At 41.6% G+C, this 22,249-nt stretch overlaps 1 protein-coding gene across 2 annotated transcripts in view; it reads left to right on the top strand.

Annotated features, from left to right (window-relative positions):
* Positions 1-4,742: 4,742 nt before the first annotated feature.
* kita (KIT proto-oncogene, receptor tyrosine kinase a) overlaps positions 4,743-22,249 on the top strand; it is a 32,204-nt gene continuing 14,697 nt past the window's right edge. Inside the window, exons 1-9 of one of the 2 annotated variants that reach the window (XM_050054343.1) lie at positions 4,743-5,030; positions 8,962-9,216; positions 11,936-12,220; positions 12,316-12,455; positions 13,152-13,323; positions 14,638-14,824; positions 16,075-16,190; positions 16,464-16,578; positions 19,180-19,364. In XM_050054343.1, coding sequence (XP_049910300.1) covers positions 4,976-5,030; positions 8,962-9,216; positions 11,936-12,220; positions 12,316-12,455; positions 13,152-13,323; positions 14,638-14,824; positions 16,075-16,190; positions 16,464-16,578; positions 19,180-19,364 — 1,510 coding nt within the window. In that variant the 5' untranslated portion in view covers positions 4,743-4,975. Of the gene's footprint in view, positions 5,031-8,961; positions 9,217-11,935; positions 12,221-12,315; positions 12,456-13,130; positions 13,324-14,637; positions 14,825-16,074; positions 16,191-16,463; positions 16,579-19,179; positions 19,365-22,249 lie in introns of both variants that reach the window. The other variant, XM_050054342.1, reaches the window with a different exon arrangement.

Below are 22,249 nucleotides of genomic sequence, written 5' to 3'. Positions count from 1 at the left end.
CATCCCACAGACTTGCTGGGATGTCAGCTTCTCTGGAATTGAAGGCTCCTAAGGAGTTGTTAAATCACCTGCACAAGTTCTAACAAGCCTCAGTTCCCTAAACAAGCCTTTCTGCAATGCATCACCCCTCCATCTATGCATCTTCACAGTTTGCTTATTTAGATGAGCATATGCCCGCATGCACCTGCTTGTAACTCTCAGGGAAGCAGTTGAAACAAAGTTGGTATGACTATTTTATCAAAACTAACTGTAACTGTGGACTCAGAATCCGTTGCTCATAAATGGGCGTGTACAGACTTAAACAAACATTATTTAGCATGAAGATAGTATCATGTTCCCACTTCCCTCTCCCAGTATCCCAGTGCCTTTCCCTACTGACTTCAATCAACACCAATGTTTTGGACAGAGACATTTGTTTTGAAGGCTAAAAGATGAGGCTGGTGCCTCCTCTCTGAGCATAGACACAACTTTCTTTCATCATAACATCATGTTTGTGAGAGTAGATGTAATGCTCTGGTTAAAAAGGAAATAAAATACAGCTTTGTTTTTGTGCATTTTCTATGATAAGAGTCTCACAGAACACGTACTATTTTACAAATGTATAACATAGTCGACTACGTCTTTTTCCTTCTGTCTCTAACCTGTGTATCCTTACTTTATTCTGTAAACAAGAAAATTGAAGAATTTAAGTTTCTGAGCTTTACATTGCTTCACACATGAATCCCACTTCTGTGGCCTGCAGGAAGCAACTCCTTCTCATGTATGTTTGGGCTATGCCACTGAAAACAACCTGTGAATGAATAGATATAATTTTCCCATTCAATATCTGTGCTTCCGGAAACACAAAATGCCGTCGTTGGTCGATTTGACAACAAGCTGTTGTTCAAGGTGGTTTTACATGTTGATCAAAAATCATTGTCTGTTATCCTAACAGACATTTATGTGAATGGAAAAATCAATGTGTGATAATTGATGGGTCTTTTACAGGAGTTAATGCTTCGAGGAAGTCAAATTAGAGATTTGGTTTCAGTGTGTAAGCCATTAGGGCCTTTAAGAGTGGTCTGCGGTGCTCACGTTATGAGAAATGATTCTAGAGGATATTAAATGACAGAAAGAATGAATTTATGCTTCATACCTTTAATGATGTTGAGACATTTTTACCAACAAGCATGTTTTTTTCCACACAAAAACTGCTTATGAGTACAAAATTGTGTGGTTGTAAAGAAAACCCAGCACACAGAATGAGAACAGGAGCTTGTTATTTCAAACTCTCCTCTGCAGATCCCTGTCAGGTGGCAGGAGTCTTGTGTTAAATAAATATATTGATACAGCAGCCTGCAGCACTTCTGTGCTTCAAGTACCTATAGCGCTCATGACAAAATGCACACAAACCATGTGAGGAGGTAATGAGTATTTACAGACCAGAAAAAGAAGAAGAATCTAGATAAGATTTTTTGCCAAATGCGACACGTGAAGTTCTATGCATCCACCACGTGTCACTTCAGCCACAGTTTTTAAATTATGATTGATTGCCTTCTTTCTAAGCACGTGTCTCAAATTTCATGTCGTTTGTTTAAATGGGTTAATGGTGACAGTCATGGCCTCGGGTCAAAAATGCCACCGCAGAATTGTTTGTTGTCATTTGTAAAACAAGTAGACCAAGTATCATATTGCTCACACGCGGTGTTTTGGTTGTGGATGTTGTTGTGGGTTTGGGGCTGGTTTAGGCCACACCCACAGCCCAAATTATTTGCATGTGCATCCAAACATTGTATGTTAAAGGGACAGTTCACCCCGACATCAAAAATAGAGTTTTTTTCCTCTTACCTGAAGTGCTGTTTGTCAATCTAGATTCTTAAACTGCCAAAAACACACGTTTGTAAAACTCAACAGCAATGTCTCTTTCCAGAATTCAGGACCTGGTGAAGATCATCCACAGACCTTGTTCTGAGCAGATTCATGTAGGAACTATTTTCTTCCTACTGAATTACACCTGCCAACTGTATCACCATGCAAAAGGAAGCATGCATCTACTGCTAGCTCACCTGGCACCACTGACCTGACTAACATTACAGCTCAGCCGAGGCCTCAGCTTCTTGTCCATGAGATGCGCACTTCCTTCTGCATGGTGAAACTGCTCAAAGCAAGGTCTGTGGTTTATCTTGACTAACTGGGTCATGATTTCTGTAAAGAGAAGACCAAGTGCCTTCTAGTTCCATTAAATTTGAGAGAAGGCAGACATCTCTACGGCCAATATCGGCAACATTAGGCAGCTTGCACCAAAATGGTCGAGATTGACAAATAGCACTAAAGGTAAGAGAAAACATTTGTATTTTTGATTGTGGGGTGAACTGTGCCTTAAAGGAGAGTCTGCCTGTGTATACCAACATAAGAGTCTAAGTCAAATTATGCAAATAAAGAAAATAGATAGAATAAATAAATAGAGGCAGAATTTCTAAGTTTTTATTACAACTCATAAAGAGTGAACTGGATATGTGCAGGCAACCAAGCTTTTTAGCATTTGGGCTACATGGCGTTTGAAGAGGAACTTCACCAGTTTTACACATAAGGTCAGTGAACTCCTCATGGAGAGTAAAAAAAAAACTGTGTCACATCTCTAAAGTCTGAGAAAATAAAATGATGATGTCATCATGGGTTATCTTTAGATACTCTTGAGCCTAAAAACAGAAACAGAAAACCTGTGCTATAAACTGGTTATAAACTGTGAGGGTGGAGTTTCAAAGACGAGGGTATTTACGAGCAATAACACCTACATGAAAGATGCCATTAATGTGCATCATGGGAAATGTAGGATCCAGTGTTTCTGGATCTTGGGCCATACAGTGTGGACTAAAAGTCTAACCCTGTCTCATTCTGAAGTCGTCGAATACTGGCATTTCAGGCAGTGACTCCTGTGTCAGATAAAGAAAAACGCCGTCCTTTCACATCAGCATGAGACGCAGCGATGGCACTTAATGGCATCAAGGGTCACCGCAGCTGGACAAGAATGTAAGTTAAGAGAAAGAAAGTCTGAGTAGGACAGGTGGGAGGGGTGTTGGATGGGTACAACAACCATTAACTTTTACCTGGGAGACCGGTGTACACTTCCCACATGAATATGTACATGTATATAAGCCACACCCCTATGTGCTTTCGTTGTTGAAGGAAAAAACTTTTATTTGAGGTGTTGTACCGAAATAGTATGTTTATTTGGACAGAGACTGTGTGCAAACTGTAGATTTCCTGTGAAAACAGAGGTGTATTTTGAAAAACAGAATCAATATAACAGGCTGAAGTTGACATGGTGTCCCAGAACATCAACAGCAGCACCTGGGCTCCTTGGTCATGTGTAGATGTGGAAAATCCAAGACGAGGTCGGAGTGAGAATGTGTTGCAAAGTCAGTATATCTCTGCTTCTACAGATGTACTGATCATTCTTTTCTTATCAGTTACTCATAGCTGTTTTGTGTGCTTTTACTTTCTATTTCTGCTCTGCATGTCTGAATGTAATGCTAATCTGTGTGTTGGTGCTTTGTGTTGCTTGCATGTCTGTGCTAACATGCCGTTTGCTGTTGTTGTGTTATTGTATTGTACTGGTGCTCTGCTGTTGCTAGTTGCTTTGCATGGCTTCTGTTCTATCATGACAATTTCTAATTGCTGTAGTTAGTGTTGTCTTTATGTCTTTATGGCATTTTTGTCCTGTGATATTTTTTTTTATCCTTTTATTGGTTTCAAAACATCTTGCCAAAGGACTGCAGTTGAAAAATAGCCAGCTGGCTAACACTGGCACATTTACACAAATGTTTATTAATGTGCGTTGTCTGTATGAATAAATAAATCTAATAAAAAAAAATCTCCCAATTTATGGATGTGCAAGAATAATCGCTGAAGAAGATTTTTAAAAAGCCCTTATAGCGCTCCCATCAGAGAAGTGTGGAAATTCCATGCAACAAACCCCTTATAATGCACCAACAGTCGACAGTGTACGTGCAGAAATCTTAATAAAATGGTTAAACATCACATCACAGGAAAAACAGAGACAGAGCATTTTGGTTTATCCTGACTTTTCCCCTCTGCTTTCCCCTAAAAAGTCACTCGAACTGGATACAGTATTTGATGCAAACTTGAAGCGGGTGGTTTAGTTCATTACGAAAGGCTGTTTTCAATTTAAAAAAGGCAATAACTGTTGTTAACATGCATCATAAAAAACAGTGGGTGTTTCATAGCCAATGGAAAAATAGGCCAACTCTGAAAGGGTGTGTGTGTGTGTGTACCAGTGTTCAAAAAGTGTCATGTGTGGTATCATGAGGCGGCAAAACAGAGGGTCTTATGTGGTTTTCTTGTCTTAATTTAGGATTTTAGCCACAATGACTTATCTGTTGTGAGATGACATAAATATTAATAAATCATATAAAATCAAATAAAAAATACTGGAGAAACGTAGGCCAATCATCCCCAGAGCTGAAATGTATGTTCTCGGTGTTGGCTGTAAAAGGTTTGTTTTTGATTAAAGGAGGAAAAAGTTAAATGATATACCATAATAAATTAAAAAGTCATAAAAACTGGATGCATGTGTCTTTGTCTTGATCTGTCAGTCTGCCTCTGCTCGCTCTTTTCTCTTTCTTTGTCGGGAAGTAGACAACAGGTCCCAAACGCCTCCCTCTCCGTGTGTAGCGTGTCAGTAATAGGCTCCACCACCGGCTCCTATAAACATGTTGTTGACGCCACAGTCAGTCAGAGATACCTGGTCGGCCTGTATCGTCCCCTCTGGCGCGCTCAAGGAGAACAGCATGTTTGCAGATAGGCGACGACTGCTGCTGTTGCGAGCGAGCATCTGTGCCTTTAAAGACTTGTAAGTGCGCCTCTATCACAGTCAACTTCCCACAACTCCGACGCGCTCAGCGAGTAGAGTAGAGACACCTTAACCAGAGAGGCACTGGCTCACCTTCACAGCTAGACCCATGGAATAATCACTATGGAATACCACTGGATACTGCTGTCTGTCTTTCTACAGTTAACCTTTCATCCAGGTAAGACTCAGCTTTTGCACTTGATGCGCCACTTTACGCACGCAACTTGTTGCTTTTGTTAAGCACCACGGGGTCGACTACAGGTATTCATCTCCCTTTAGCCCAGCTAGACAAAGATAATCCACACTATAGTGAATTGCTCCACTTGTTCCGCATCGTCTTTATGATGCGTTTCTCCACACTTTTCTTTGTTCTGGGAAAGCGGTGCAACGAGATCTGAAGGCTGCTGATAAGACAACCCGAAGTCACTGAAACCCGATGAGGAAAGTGGATACTTTGGCTGATGATCTGGATGCCAGCGCGCTACTTTAATAATTCATGTTTTATTCAGACACCAGAGCGCCATTAACAAAGAAGTAATCAAACAGTGGAGATGAAGTAGGATGCAGAATAATATACTGTGCATGAGCGCGATGCAGAGAGACTTTCTGATCGTGTTGTACTCGATGAACGCGACAGGTTCATGCGGTTTTCCTCCTCGCGCGTAACCGTCATTATGGAAATATATTGGCAACTCCTAATTCCCAGGAAGCGATGCAAACTAGTAACTGGTAGCCTATGCCCAGAGCTGGTTTGCATGCCTATATAATTTAACACCTTTTGTATAAACATTGTTACATGTGTGACTTTAACAGAGCAGTTCTTGAACATTTTTTGTGGTGCTTTTCAAAACATACTGTAACTATTACGGCCTGGCTTCATCTTCAAGATCTGGATTCAGAGGTCACGGTCCATAAACCAGTAATTGGGCTTTTATGGCATTTTAATACCCTTACCAGGTCTCGTTCTGTTGTTTTTATTTGAGGGTTTAATTTAACAGTTGTTAGTCTGCTCTACATGGATTAAATTCAAAGTAAACTTTTTTAAAACCTTGTTTGTAGTGCTGAATTTGGGAACTCTTTAGACTTGGCTCGCACATTTATGGGAAGCTGAAGTCGTACACACACAAGCCATCCTTTGTCGAAACAAGCTGTGAAGTGGAGTGTTGCCGTTGCGCTCTTTTGCGCCCTCGGTGCGTCTGCGAGCCTCCCGCAGCTCAGAGCGGCATCAGGTGGGCTCTGTTTTCTGCCCGTATGTATCCATCTGATCGACAGCTTGAGAGTAGGCTATAAGATGCGCTCATGGGAGACCGTTGATGTTCACGCCGTGTCGATGTCATCTGGGTATTTGAATGACTGCCACATCTCCAGGCAGTGTGCACAGGCTCGCCTGTCATGTGATGCAATAGGGCACGCCATGAAGTTTGCCTTGAGCCCGTTTACGCAGGCGACAGACCCAATTAACTTTTAGCGCGTTTTCTTGCGCCCTGTGGTCATTTCATCAATAACCAAATATATGTTTAAATTCTAAAAATAAAACATAAAGAACTTGTAGATCCTACTTTTATCTCTTCTCTTCCCTTCTGTTAATAACCAAACCTTTATGCCTTCACCTCTATTCCGCAGTTGTTGTCAAATATTTACGCATAGGCGCAGAAGCTCTGCAAACACAGGAGCCATTGGAAGCAACAGTCTACAAACAGACCAATTTCTGCACAATGATACAATCCTGTTTGCTGTCCTGTGATTCTACATATTCATGCGTTTCTATCGTGCCACTACCACCACCACCATCGCCACACCCTTTCATGTTTCATTGCTCGTCTGTTGAAGTGAAGGCTATGGGAATGGCAGAGTAACTGATTCAGACGTGTTTATTTCTTTATTTAATCAAAGGAGAGATGGGAAGATAGTGGGAGCATCTTTGTCGGCAGCACCTTGTTTCACACTGCTGCTGCTGCTGCTGCTGCTGCAGTCTCACCAGAGGAAGCTGCTGACACAGTTTGCCACAGGTGGCTTCAATAGAAAAAGATGCAGTGGGAACAAACATTACTCATTCTTCACTGCCCCCACCTGTTTTCACTTGACCCAGTGGATTGAATCTTTGGCTCTGAAAGCACTCCACAGTACCCATCCTAATGCTACAGACATTTGTTTTATTTTACACCACGGCAGGACCAGACCTAGACTTTTTGGGGCCTGAGGCAGAATTTGATTGGGGGGGTGGGGGGCTTATTGTAAGGTGTTGCCACTTCACATGACAGTGAACCGACGTGTGTATGGTAAATAAAAATATTAGTTTAAGCAAATAAAACATGTAAAGACTAAAATGGGACCGGCTGCATCAGCAGCAAACAGACTACAGTAAACACACTATTTGTCTTTTACACCCTAAACCTATAAATGGTCATTCTCAGGGCCTTTTGCTTGATCTGGTTAAAGTCTGATGCATGTTTTAATGTTATAGTGTCGGTATAATGGGCTGAACCTCACCCGTCTTCATGTGTAAGATGCCCGAATGAAAAGGATGATACGACTAAAAAGACATGATGCACAAGGAAGCAGATACATTTTTTAAGGTGACTAATAATATTGTGCAAAGTCTGCCACAGTGCTGAAATGAGAAAGAAAGACAAAAGGTGCACTGTTTGAATAAAATGTTAACATAAGTTTCCAGTGACAGGGATTTTATTAGGAACCAAAAACGTAAGTCAGCATTAGTTTGGAGCATGAGTTTGGAAAGCTATAAGCAAGTAGTTAAGTCCAGTTTGTCTTAAATTGACTATTAGTACCGTGACCTTTCATATACCAGGGTTTAAGGTACATCGTGCTTGTACTTGTCACTACGTAGGAGGAACTAATGAAGAATTATACCACTCTTTTAAACTGACCTCCAATTGTAATTTATTTAACTTACAGTAAATCATCGGCTGCGAGAATGTCTTGTGGAGATCCGAGTTTGTGTTGGCTTTCGTTCTTGTCCTGTTCATTAATTTTGTTTACCTTATCATAACTAACAACCACAAAACATGATATCTGTGTTTAACCACAGAATCGTTGGAGCTTGTTTTACAGGAACAGTAAATAACTGACTTAGCCCACTTTATATATTTCCCCTGTCTCTGAGCTTATTGTTTCGTCAATTGTCAATTTTTGTTCAGGGAGTCAAACTTTTTTATCATTATTGTCTCGTATTCATTAAAAAAAAAAATTCTAGGGGGCCCTCAGAGGTCAGGGGGCCCCAAGCAACAGCTATTGGGTAGAGCTGCCTCTGTAAAGCATGACGGTAAAAGGCTGATTAAAGAATTTTGCTTGTTTATAACATCATTTGGTTTCCTCGGCCCTGTGATTACAGAGATCTGCTCAGATGTCAAGAGGCTGAGGGTTCAATCCCCGCTGTCACATCAAGCCTCTTTACCTGCATTATGATGCTAGTCAGAATTAGATGTGCAAGTCTCGTCACTCATATTGTTGCAGTTGGAGTTGCAGATGAAAAATAAGAGTGTTTGTGTTCCCTAAATGATCATAATAATCATAGTTTTGTTACCTCTGCAGCACAAGCCTCGTAATGAGGGGTCACAAGCGGACCATGCTTTGTTTTAAGATGTCACAAGACATTACTGGTCAGGAACCACTGCTTTAAGATTACAGTTTTTACTTGCACAGTATGTAGGTGTTGTCAGGTTGTTAAGCTGTTGAACAAAAAATCCTCTCAATCAATTTGGACATGAGAGCCAGTATAAATCCTGTCTTTTGTTTCGAGTCTGGAGGTGGAGCGATCCTGTAGTTTACCTTTGGATCAGGAGCTGTACCTTTAAGCTTGTCTCATGCATGTGAATCTTGTGGGGTTGAACATGGTGACACGCAATGACTTCACAGTGGTGGGAAAATGATTCCGCTCATAACTCAACTTTGAGGGTTATCAAGTAATTATGTCTCTCTTCCTCTGAGTGAAGACAAATATCTGCAACATGGCAACAATTATGCGATGATGTCATGATGTTTTCCCTCCAAAGTGTGGTTAAAAAAGTATTTTGTATCATACAAATAACATGAATTGGCTCATCCTGATTTTAGTATGTTTGACATGCAGCTGATTTCCCTTTCTGTAGGCAACACCAAGCCCACCATTATCCCCACCGGGCCCCACCTTGTCGTCCCGCTCAACACACCCTTTGAGCTGCGTTGCCAGGGCGAGAAGGAGATGCAGTGGCAGCGGGAGGACCGGCCGAAGGTGCGGGGAGAGAAAAAGACCCCTGGGATGTCCATACTGCGCATCCCCAGGGCTCAACCTCTTCACATGGGCCGCTACATCTGCCTGGAGGAGAGCTCCAAGGAGCAAACCTCCATCTACGTATATGTGAAAGGTAAATGGATGCAACTGTCAATGTGCTTTTGGTTATGTGTGTGCGTGAGAGAGAGCTGAAATACAGAGCAGCAGAGTACAGCAGAAGGAAGTATTTTGGCATTTCTCGCTGTAGTGACAGGGAGCAGTGTGTGTGGGTGTGCGCACAGAGAAAGGTGTTTGTAACTTTGCCCCGGACAGGTACAGTAGATACTGTAACTATTTACTGAGTGTATGAGTGAGTTTTACTGTATTTCCTCCTCTGTGTGACTCCACATTCCCTTGGCCCAGTTCCATCACTGCAGGCTGCCTGGTATCATGTGCTGATCATTCAGTACACAATCACCCTGTCCACTGTTAAGACAACAAGCAGTAACTACTTTTTAGATTTAGACTCAGATATCACTTCATGAAAAGATATTTGAATTTGATTAATATCATGAGACAACTCAATTTTCTGCTGAGATAATCGCAGCTGTGTGATCACTTGGGCAGATCAGTCTTTGTGTCTGGTCGTTGTACAAATTTGAAAAACTATAAACCAGTAGAATAACTAGATTTAAAGTTGTCGTCCTTACAATTTCAATTCTGGTTGATGTGGTGACACCCGCGGTTACCATGGTAACAGCAACTGCAGTTTGATAGGTCCCAGAATTTTAGGGGGGGAGGCAAACATGTCAACAATACAACAGAGGAGCAGCTGGTGTATCTGTGTTACAGTGCAGCCAACCAAAAATGTGGTGTTTTAAACAAACTCACATTGTTTTGTTAAATTACCGTAAAACTTCAATTAAAAGCTGAGCCCCAGTTGAACACCCAGTCTCTTTTACTAGCCGGGTGTGGCTAAATATTTTGACAAAAAAACTCCTGTCTTAAATAGACGCCTGGTCTGGTTGCCAAACAGTTCATTTATTTAATAGAAGTTCTTCGGATGTATAAAAGCAGTTGTTGGCTACCTCAAATGATGTGTCCATTACTCGATTACCCTGTAAGTTATTCATATTCCTTAAGTCCGTGAGGCTCCTCAAATCAAAAGAATCAAAAGGGTTTTTCATAAAAAATTAATCCAAGTTGTGAGTGTTGTTTTAACAGGATAAAGTGGTGTTGTGTCTGTGTGCTGGGTGCTGTAATCCTCGAGTGCTGTAACTCTTTGTCTCTCTGATGCTCTGTCTGTCAGAGCTAGATCAAATGAATGATTCATAATTGATATATAATCTGAAGCTACATTTTTAAACAAGTAATATTCATACTGGTTTCAATAAACAATTTGATTGTAGTTCTTGATCTTTGCTGAGCTTTTGAGTGAAAGGAATTAAAGGCCTGTCCCAAAAATAGGCCTGTTGATTTCAGTGATTAAAGCAAATAATAGCCTGAGCTATTAATTAAAGTTTTATGGTAGCTGTTTTCTTTTGTGGACACATTTAGATGAATGATCATGCTAAGCACAGTTACAAATTGTGTTTCTTGGGATTGCTTCACAATAACAGTCATTCCGTGTCCAGTTTGCACTGGCTGTAACTTCATACAGCTCTGATCCAGTTTGAAGAGAGTAAACAGCTAGTGAGGCAGTGAGTGCATTTCCATCCATCTGTTTTTATGCAAATGTACGTTACGAAAACAAATGTTAACTAGTTACCTTTGTCACTGTATTCGTTGCTATCTTTCTTGTCACGTTACCGCCACCTGTAGATCAGTCAAACAGGGTGAAACCACAACAAGGATTGTGTGAGCATGTGTACATGCTTTCATGTGTGACCTTGTTTGTGTGCATGTGACAAACCACGCATGGAAAAACAGCTCCATAGGGCTACTACAGGTCAAAGACACCACTTTAACTAGACCATAATACTTATCAAAATAATGCACGGAACAAACATAAATGCTAGATCTCCATAATGTTTTACACATTGTTTTCCACCATTTGAGTTCTGATCATAAGACTGTATAAAAATAATGGACGTAGCCACTGTACTGTCACCAATTAATTTGTGGATTCCTATTTTGAAGCCTTGACTTTTGCATTTTGTTTATCCCCATTCAAATTTTTGGAGCCAGAGGTGACCCAAGGATCTTACTCAGACTGTTGTGACGCCTCGCAGACAGTCTGTCGCTCAAAGCCGCCACGCCCTCCATTATGTGTAACTTTAAACCCATCAAAATTTCAACTAATGTTATATTAAGAGCCAGCCTCAAGTGGCCATTAGGTGAACTGCAGTTTTTGGCACTTTCATATCGGATTCATTTTTCAGCTCCATAGGTTGCCGCTTGGGTTTGAATGGCGCTCTTTTAATTATACATCTCATTGTGCCCTCTTCTTCTGCAATGATTTAATGGCACCTGAGTGAAGCGCCAGCACAACCAACTGTTTTAATCCCTTGTGCATTTTAAGGCAATTTGGATCCAGCACGGGACTGGCGGACCCCACCACTACAAATGAAAACTACTCTATAAAAACCTAACCATTAAATGTATATACATTGAATGGCTGTTACAGGAAAAAAAATAATACTATAAATAGTATCAAAAATGATGTCTGAGTTCATAATCATTAACAGGTGATCATGTGTGACCAGCCAGCCAATTAGTAATTCTATGGCAAGAGATCAAAAAACAAAATAGTGTTGGGAAAATAGGGCATGTTAAACAGAGTAGCATTGTTATATCAGCTGTCACTAAACTGAAGCTTCAACAACTCAGTGTGCAGCCCCGCTTACAGCTCTGACGCCTCCATTTTTTGGCAGATCCTGACAATCCCTTCAGAAAATCAATGGTGTTCAAGATTCTCACTCGTGTGGGAGAAAACGCTTCCATCTCCTGCCTGGCAACTGATCCAAGTCTGGACAACCTGCGCCTGGAAACATGTTCCGGTGGAGCTTTGGCCTCTGGTCTCCGGTTCTCTGCAAGCCTGGAGCAAGGCATCATCATCAACAACACACAAAAGGCCTACGAGGGTTGCTATGTGTGCACAGGAAGACTTGGAGAGAAGTTTGTTAGATCACGTGACTACTACCTGACAGTAAAACCAGGTAAAGTGGTATAAATGCATGTGCATTGTTGCTTTAAAAGCTTCCTGACACACACACACAGGCTGAACATTCAATCATATTTGTTTTCCTTTCAGTTCCTGATGCTCGTCCCGTGATTGAGATGCAGGCAACCGGAAGAGTAATTCTTACCTGGAAGGAGAGTCTCTCCCTCACCTGCAACACCACTAACGTCAATGGAGAGATCACTCTAAATTGGGTCACCCCACCCGGCTCGGTGAGACCATTTTGCCTTTTCTTTTTCTTTGTTGTTGGTGGAACACAAATAGAAAAACTGTACTGAGTGTTGTTTGTTGTCTTGTAAGATTGTGAAGAGTCAGCCCCTGAATATATGAGCTGTCCTGGGGATTCAATTATTTTCTGAATCCACTGTAAAAACATCTTTATAAGTCTCCTTTTGTGTGAAGGAAATGTTATGACACCAACTGATAACTATGTGTCAGCTACATTGATTATTGACTGAAAAATGATCCCAATTAAGCTGTCAGAACTCATGGTCTTTAAGTTTCCCAAACAAGAAAACAAACCCCGGTGACAATCATGTGGAAAATGGCATTCTAGTACACAATCGTACCAATCAAATGAAACGAAACATTTGTTTTTATTATCTTAAATTCAATTATTTAAATCACTTTTCTTTCTACTGACAAGCTTTCTTGCTGTGTAGTTGGTATCAGTGGTTGTTATAATGAACGAGAGTAAAAGGGGTCAAAGTTCATACTGTATAAGCTTCAGGATCTTGGCTGCATAGGCATCATGCGGACTACTGTGTGTCAGTGACTGTGTGTGTGTGTGCATGCAGGCAGTTTTGTGTCTGTGTCAGTATTTGTGTGCTTGGCGAGGATAGACACGCAGACGGGGTTAATCTCTAGAGATCTCTGGGCGTTGACAGGGTGCCGTCTGGTATCCACAGCAACCAGCAAAGGTTGACAGTTCTTCGCGTATCCTGACGGAGCACTTCACTCATGTGCGCAGTGCCACGTTGCACATCGCAGCGGTCAGGCCTGAAGACGCGGGGAGCTACCAGTGTCAAGCTCAGAATGAAAAGGGGGTCAGCACGCAGTCAGTGCGGCTCGATGTTTATGGTGAGTACATGAAGACATTTACTTTTAGCTAAAGCTGCAGTCGGTAACTTTTGGAGGTATTAACCCAAAGAGTATTTTCTTTCTATCAGTTGTTTTGTGTGGAATTTCTTGATATTTAATTTATCTCCTCACAAAAGCACTGACAGCAGCTTTAAGTATTCCAATTTTGAAATTTCTGAAATACACATTTGCCATCTTGCGGAGTTAAATGAGAAGATTGATACCACACCTCATAGGTGTAGATTTCAGGGGGGATGCAAGGGACACGTTCACCCCCCAAAACTCACCAGAATGCAAGAAAATCTAAGTGTTTGATGCTCAGAGTTTTCTGGCAGAGGATATCCAAACCCCCCGTTTCTTATGTATCCCCACTCCAATGTTGAAACAAAATGTACGCCTTTGCCACACACAAATTTGTATGGTAAATATGAAGCTACCCTCAGCAGTCAATTATGATTGAAAGCAGCTAGCCTGGCTCTGTACAAAGATGTATACAGCACATTTGCTCAGCCCCGCATTTCTCCACCCTCTTTCTGTTCAGACCACAAATCAGACAAGAATTAGCTAGCTAGACACTGCTGTCCCTCCACCTCGCTCCCCACCACTGTGGACTGCTTCGCTTGGAGGAGAGTGGGAAGTAGCTCTAAGATGGACCATCAGTCAGCACCTGAAGTGGCTAAAATTTTGCCAGTGCAGACCCCCCAGGCTCAGGGGACATGGTGGGCTAGTGGCCAGTAGGAGTATAACCATTGTAATGGCAGCAACAGAAAGTTTGCTGATCTTGCATGGAGTCGGGGCAGATCAGACCCCCAAAGCTTGGGTTTGTGCTGGCTGGATTCTGGCTGCAGAAATAGTCACATAGTCCCACGTAAAGAAAAAGAACTGTTGTTTTCATGCCTCAGCCTGTGTACGGATCAAACACACATGATATATGGTGTTAATTAGCCTTATAGGTGCTGGTAGGTGGTTACCTTTGGACAGAACCAGGCTGGCTGTTTACCCCCCATTTCCAGGTTTTATGCTAAGCTAAGCTAGCCACCAGCCTTATGTTTAACAGTCAGATATTAGAGAGGTGTTGATCTTCTCATCTTACTTTGCAAGTGTATTTCCCAAATTTTTCCTTTGCATGTATAAACTGTATGTGGAGTGATTCTTGTGTGTTGTGCCCCATCTTTTTGTGCTGTGAGGTCTTCATATGCATGTTTGTGACTTGCCTGTAAGTCTCCGGAGCAGCACCACCTACTTTTACTTTAATAAATATAGAATACATTTTACTTCTGCAAATCCTAAGACTCTCATTTCCTGATTTTTCAGAGAAAGGATTCATCAACTCAGCACCCACAATCAACGAAACCATCCATGTCCGTTCAGGCGAGAGTTTGACCCTAAATGTTGACATGGAGGCTTATCCGAAGCCGCACTCTTTCTCCTGGAGCTTCATGGGCCACGAGCTGAAGAACACAACCGACCATGTCATCACCATGCGAAGCCATGAATACAAGTGAGACAACACAGAAACACACACACACTCGCTTTAAGTGCCTCAGTTTTGCCACATAGATGAAAATGTTCATTACCCTCTTTGAGTGGAATTTCACACCCTTGGTTTGACTGCAGGCCAGTGGAGGTGCTGATGTAACAGCGGCACTTGTCACAGCTCCATGAGAAATACAGCTGGAAACAAACAAAAAAAGAAAACGCTTTGGGGTTTCTAGTGAAACAGGAACTGTCAGAATATAAATGGCTTTCACAGGAAAAGAAAGCATGAAATATCTGCAGAATTACCTCTGTGCTGCTGCTAGAAATATTACATAATATTATCCAAGGCTGCATGTTACGCATAATGGATTTTAGCTCGCATTTCATGGGGTTGTTACAAACATTTCTTTTGATAGGGGGAGGATAGGACATGACCTTTAAGCCGCTACTGGTTGTGACTCCCTTAAGCAAATCATAAATGAGGGAACAGTTGTTTTTTTTTTACAATGTTACAGGGACAGTTCATCCCCAAATCAAAAATACATATTATTCCCTTTTACGTTAAGTGTTATTTACAGAACGACACCCACCAACTGAATCACTGTGCAGAAGGAAGTGTGCATCTACTGCTAGCTCACCTAGCACTCACTGAGCTAGCTAACGTTACAGCTCAGCCGTGGATGACGCCATTAATGTTTACATCCCGTACTGTCACGATCACAAGCCTCTCATCCATGAGTAGATGCACTCTTCCTTCAGAGCGGGGATAAAGTCGGCGGGTGTAGTAGAATATAGTTCCTACAAGGTCTGTGGATTATCTTGAGTAACCAGGTCATGATTTTGGGAAAAATACATCGCAGTTAAGTTTCTTAAATGTATTTCTTTGCGCTTTGAGCACCACAAGCCAAGTGCCATCTAGCTGCATTATAGTGGAGTGAAGGCAGACATCTCTACACGCAACAACTCACACCAAGAACAATCTCAATCAATATAAAAAGAAATGTCTACAGTAGACTTGAGAATAATTGAAAGCGGCATGATTTGCATGTGCATACTGTCAGTGAACTGCATAACAGAGCAGGAGACAAACACAAGACTGGTTATAATCTAAAATGCAAATTTCAGAACATTTCAAGGCAGCATGATGAAAGAGAATCTGCTCTTTTCTGTTTATGCACTAATGAAGCATTAAAAACATCTTACCTAATGATTCTTAGCTAATGAACATTGATAAGTGCACTCATGCTGAAAATGTAATGTCTTTATGTTCAGGTACAGCTTTGAGCTGAGGCTGGTGCGACTGAAAATGTCAGAGGGCGGAGTTTACACCTTTCAAGCCTCCAACGGTGACGCTTCAGTAAACCACACATTCACCATCTTTGTGATCAGTAAGTTGTAATTAGATTTCTTCAAAGGTTTTTTGTTCCCTTAAGCCACATAATGGATTCCAGTACTCCACATTGCATTAATCTTCAGGAGCTGACGTGTGGAAATGGGTTTGACCTTTGTCTTTGTGTGAAATTAGGTCTTGCTCTTTACCTCGGGCCCACCCTGTGTCGTTCATATCTCGCTTAGGTTCAGTGCAATTAGATGTGAAAGTCTCTCCAGCTTGTCATAAATATCTTACTTGACATATTCTGACATTAACTTCTGTTTGTTAGGTAAACCTGAGATTGTATCTCATGAGGGCCCAGTGGACGGACAGGTACGCTGTGTGGCGGAGGGGTTCCCTGCCCCGCAGATCACCTGGTACTACTGTGAGCAGCCCTACGCCAGGTGAGATTTTTTGAAAACCTTTTTTCTCAGTCAGCGTCTGACTGTCAGTGATTGTGTGCTACATGACCACTCAATTTTCCTCCTCGGTTCGGGGTGTTTCACATGAAAGATTTGTGTGTTTCTGAATTCGTTTGAGCTTCACTCACTGGTTTGCAGCGGGCGGGGGCAGGAAAGAAAATAATGATACCATACATCCCTGCACCAATCAGAATTTAGTCATGAGTGGGGTTACTTGCAGATGCCTCCAGGCTATTGTCAGTCACATCAGGTCAATGATAACCACACCTTCATAAAGTAACTAGATTATTCTTTTTAAACTGTTTAAACTGTTGCTTTTATTAGCAATAAATATTTAATATTATAGAGAAAGACTTATTTAGCAAACAACTTAAAGTTGAGGAGAAAAGTAGATATAGTCCTGTCCACCAATTTCAAACTTTATCTACACCAATTAATTTTTACTGATAAAAGTTTCTCTTGATCTTGCAGTGAGTGGGGCTATGCTGGGAAATGTGATGTCATATGTCTCTGCACCAATCAGAATTTAGTGATGGCATCTGTGGGGTTATTTGCTCATGCCTCCAGGCCATTGTCAGTTAAGTTAGGCCAATAATAACCACACCCTCACAGTCCTGATGAGTTTGCATGATAACATTTGATAAAAAAAAAAGCTAAAGATTAGCAATGCAAACTGTTACTTATAATGAATGTTCAGTGTCACGGAGAAAAACCTAATATTTAAATGTTTTATTTGAGTAGCTTAAAGGTCCAGTGTGCAAGATTTAGGGAGATTTGGTGGCATCTAGCGGCGAGGATTGCAAATAAAAAGCAGCTGAAACTTCTCCTGGACAGTATTCCTTTAGTGTTTGTTGCTCAGGAGGTTTTCACCGGGAGCCGAAGTATCCGCTGAGATCTCTTCCTCACCAAAACAAACAGACCAGGTGATTAAAACCCTTAACACTGAATAAAACAGCTTCACGATACAAATCAGTGTTTCTCTGACACTGTTTGGCACGTCGCAGATGAGCACCTGCTTAAGTGTGCTCACCTCTTTTTCTGTTAACTTAAGATCTAGACGTTCAGGAGGTTTTTACCAGGAGCCGAATTATCCACAGAGGTCTCTCCCTCTCCAAAACAAACGGACCTGCTGATTTAAACCGGTAAAAACACTGAATAAAGCAGTTTCAAATTAAAAATTAGTGTTTTTTTCCCACACTCTTGTCTTGGAGGGGCTGCTAACTATGTTGGATAAAACGAAAACACAAATGGGTCTGTTTAGAGCCAGTGTTTGGTTTGTCCATTCAGGGCTACTGTAGAAACATTAGGGTGCAACATGGTGATCACTGTGGACAAGGTCCCACTCTCTATGTAGATATATACAGCAAGGTTGGTGAAATGATTCTTATTTTTGGGTGACTATACACTAAAGAAAACATATTTATTAGATTCCATTTCTGCCATTATGACCCCGACATCCTACACACTGGATCTTTACGAAAAGGAGATATGGTTTATCTTCCAATCCAGAACTTAATGTACATTTCTGCATATTTATTGGTTAAAGTTTCCCTCAACTTTTAAGAAAGACTGGTCATCAAACTGACTAAACAGAAGAAAAACTGCCAAACCAAAATCCAAAGCATTATATGTTACTAAACAAACATGCTTCCAACTAATCGATCTGTGTTTGCTAACATATGTCATGGCTTTTTGAATGGGAATGACGGGTCTGTGTGTTCAACCATAGATACAAGGTGAAACTCCGTGGGTGATCAGCCACCACCCATTCATTGCAAAGCACCCGCCCACCATTTCAGATCTGCACTTTATCTGTAGTATTACATTCAAACACTTGCAAAACTCTCATGACGTGCATCTCGAGGGTCCTTAAGGTCACACTAAAGACACACTGGACAGGGTCAGGACTGATGATGACGGTGGAATGTGGGATTGTTGGATTTGACGTGGGCTGACTTGTGATTGGTTGACAGCGTTAAGATGGGCCTCATGTGACTGGGGATTGGAAAGAATTGACTTGTGATTGGTAGGGACTCGGCACGTCTGCCTGGATACTACTGGACACGTCTCATCTCGTGTCAAACATAAAGTGTGTTGAAGGAGGAGCACCTGGTTGCTATAGTGACACCAATCCCAAGTAGCACAGGACGTGAATCACAAGTGCTTATCCAAACTTTATCCAGTAATTTTTTAATTATAATCAAATCCACTTAATACTAATTACATATAAGCACGCAAATGTACTGTATGTACAGAAAGATAAAGTAATGTGACCTGAGTGAGCATGTGACCAGAGGGCACTCAGACATCAGCAGCTTTTCTTTATGCTGCAGCGCTGTGAATTATGGAGCCCTGGGTAACCTTTTACACATTTCACCTATATTTCATGAGCTCAGGGAGGAATTCCCCACTATTGTTGTGACTTCTGCCAGACGTTCAGACATACAGTGCAGAGTATTGTGTAAAGTTTTATATCGCACAAGTGTTAAAGACTCAGGAAACTAGGAATGCATGTCTTGCAGAGACGAAGGGGAGAGATGCCTGAGTGAGCCACGTCAACAACATGTAATCTTTTGCTTTCAGGTGCTCTCAACAGGTGAATGCCACCCAGGAGGAGCACAATGTCATCACCGTCACACTCCTCAGCCCCATGTTTGGGAAGACGGAGGTGGAGAGTCGGGTGAACGTGAGCAGGGGACGGTTCAGTACTCTGGAATGTGTGGCCACGGTGGAGGGGGAGCAGGCCTACACGCTCTTTTCCATCAGCGGTGAGTTGATCTCGCATACACGCACGCTCACGTTAGATAAAGTCAGATGCAGTTCATGCATGGGCAGATGATGAGGCAATGGGTCCCTGGGCACAGATAGGTGCCAGACAAACAGACTGTGGTGGTTTTGCATCTCTTTGTGGTCATTTTATTTCTCCTTGTGGTTGTTTTGTGTCTCTTTGTGGTTGTTTTGCCTATTTTTGGAGATATTTTCTTTCTCATTGCAGTTCCTTTACGTCTCTCTGTGGTCTTTTTGTGTCACTTAGTGGTCATTTTGAATCCCTTTCTGATAGATATGTGTTAATATTTGCCCCCCCTGGTATTCACCTTCAAAATGCCACCAAGACACTTTGGGCCCCTGGGCTTGTGCCTGTAGACCCGTTGAGTAAGCCATCCGCACAGTTCAAAAAGGGGCCATGTGATACTGACGGGGGCGCCTGTCAGTCTCATGTTTTGTTGCTGATTTGATGTAATCCTCTGCATGTCCTCACCTTCAGATTAGAACTAAGCACAACAGAGTCAACACTACAAGAGAGAACATACAGACATGAAAATCTCCCTTTTTTCAGATTGCAAATCTTTGTCCACCTGATGTTAGTTTCATTCGAACTTCCTTGAGTAATCTCAGTGGCGTTAAAAAGTCTGACTCCTTGTCCTGTGCACTAAAAAACAAAGTTATCGTAGCAGTTCTGTAAGGCCCACATTGGACTTAATCCTCAACTCAAAATATTTACTACAAGCATGATTTTGGCAAGGATTAACCCATAATTGTGGTCTTACAAATAGAGGTTTGTCGTCTACAATCTGTTAGGTAAACATAAGCAAGGGGAGATACCTCAAACATTATTGGCCACGATAAGATGTCACATACAGATAGGAATAAGCTGTAGTCCATTGTTTACTTTATGACTCCAAATCCGCTCTGTTATAACGGCTTCCCCATCTGCTGTCCTCAAAGCAGTGTCGGTGCAGGAACTGAAAGTACAGCGAAGTTGTCCCTGCCTGAGCCTGGAAACCTGGGTTTATGCAGGACACGGGGGGCTAACTGTGGCTACAGCGGGTATGTGGGCGAACATTATGAGGGAGGAGAGTGTTTGTGGCCAGGCAGGACAGGCCTTTGGGAGCGTGTGCCCAGGATTTTTGCGCTTCACAGAGTAACAGCAGACCAGGCGGAGGCGCTGAGAGTGTGGAGCGCAGTGGGAGTCCTGGCGGTGCTGGGCATTCTGGGGCTGTGGGAGGCTTGGAGGTGTCAGTGAGCTGCGGCACAGAATACACAGAGCTTTAGAAACCACTGACAGGTTTACAGGGGATTAGTTCCTGCAGACTCTGCATTCTCAGATTTGAAGTGGAGAGAAAGCTTCTTATCTCTAAAGAGCTTATTACACCCCACTGTACAGAGGAGCAAAACAATAAGACACCACAAACAGCCAGACACAAAGGAACAGAACACTGATTATATATAATTACTCACAGCCACAGCTGTAAACGCAACAGAAATACAGAAAAATACTGTTTGATGGAAACAGATTTCAAGCAGTCAGTACAAAATAAAGTGCAAAATTTGCAAACACAGAAAAAAAAGCACAGAACGCTAGTATGTTTACACATATAATTGGATTAGTTCGCTGTGATTTGACCAAAGTGAGCTTCACTGTGACTTAGCCCTCTGTGGCTTACCATAATGCCCCTTTGCAATGTCATTTAGAGTGTAAACACGGCAAACCATTAAAAGAATCACTGATTGACTCTATTACCACAGCTGTCAATGTACCCTCAACGGTTCGTATGATATCTAATGAATAAGCGCCCCACAAAAGACGTTATGTACTTAACGTAGAGTTAGATACTTAAATTGTACGAAGGTTAGGTTTAGGCAAAAAAAAAAAAAAAGAAAGAAAAAATGGTGATGGCATACATTAAAAGAACTCTAACTCTCATGCTAAGTGACCTAGCTCACTACTACAAACCTATGCAATGTATCGTCACACAACAATTTGAATGATATATTACAAAAACGCACATACAACACTTCATATGATATCTTACAAATTAGAATGACGTTACATACTTAATGTAGTTATGTACTTAATGTGTATGTAGGTTAGGTTTAGGCAAAAAAAAAAAATGGTGACGACGTATGTTAAAAGAACTCTAACTCTAATACTACGTGACCTAGCTAGCTAGCTAGCTACTACGACAAAGGTTAGGTTTAGGCAATTTAAATTTCTTTAGGTGTTTTAAGGTTTCGGCAAGTAAACTTCCATAAGTAAAGTTTAGGTAAAGAAACATGGTGATGATGTACGTTAAAAGAACTCTTACTCTAAGTTACCTAGCTCGCTAGCTACTATGACAAACCTACGCAACGTATCGTCTTACAACGGTTTGTAAGATATCTTACAAAAATGCAAATACAACCATTTTGACATCTACCAAATTAGCGCCCAACGAATTATGTTGTCACGATATGTAGGCTACATAACGTAAAGTTACGTAGATTAGGTTTAGGAGAAGAAACATAGTGACAATGTAAGTTAAAGGTACTCTAACTCTCTCGGTTACCTGGCTAGTTAGCTAGACAGTATGACAAACCTATGCTAGTTATCGTCTTACAGCCGCATGTGCACATTGTGTCAGCTTCTAACGTAAAGTTACGCAGGTTAGGTTCAGGAAAAGAAACATGGTGACAACATACCTTAAAAGGACTCTAACTCTTCAACTAATTAACCTAGCTAGCTGGTGTGGGTGATACAGATGTAGTTCACTGAGCAGTCCCACACAAAATTTAACAGTGCTACAAACCTACACAACATATTCTCTTACAACAGTTTGTATGTTATCTAATGAAAGAGCACATCATGAATGGCATTGTTACGTTACGTACTTCA

Source organism: Epinephelus moara, chromosome 10 (genome assembly GCF_006386435.1).
Source record: "Epinephelus moara isolate mb chromosome 10, YSFRI_EMoa_1.0, whole genome shotgun sequence".
Classification (NCBI taxonomy): domain Eukaryota; kingdom Metazoa; phylum Chordata; class Actinopteri; order Perciformes; family Serranidae; genus Epinephelus; species Epinephelus moara.
The sequence above is the reverse complement of the archived record's forward strand: the minus strand, read 5'-3'. Positions and strand labels throughout refer to the sequence as shown.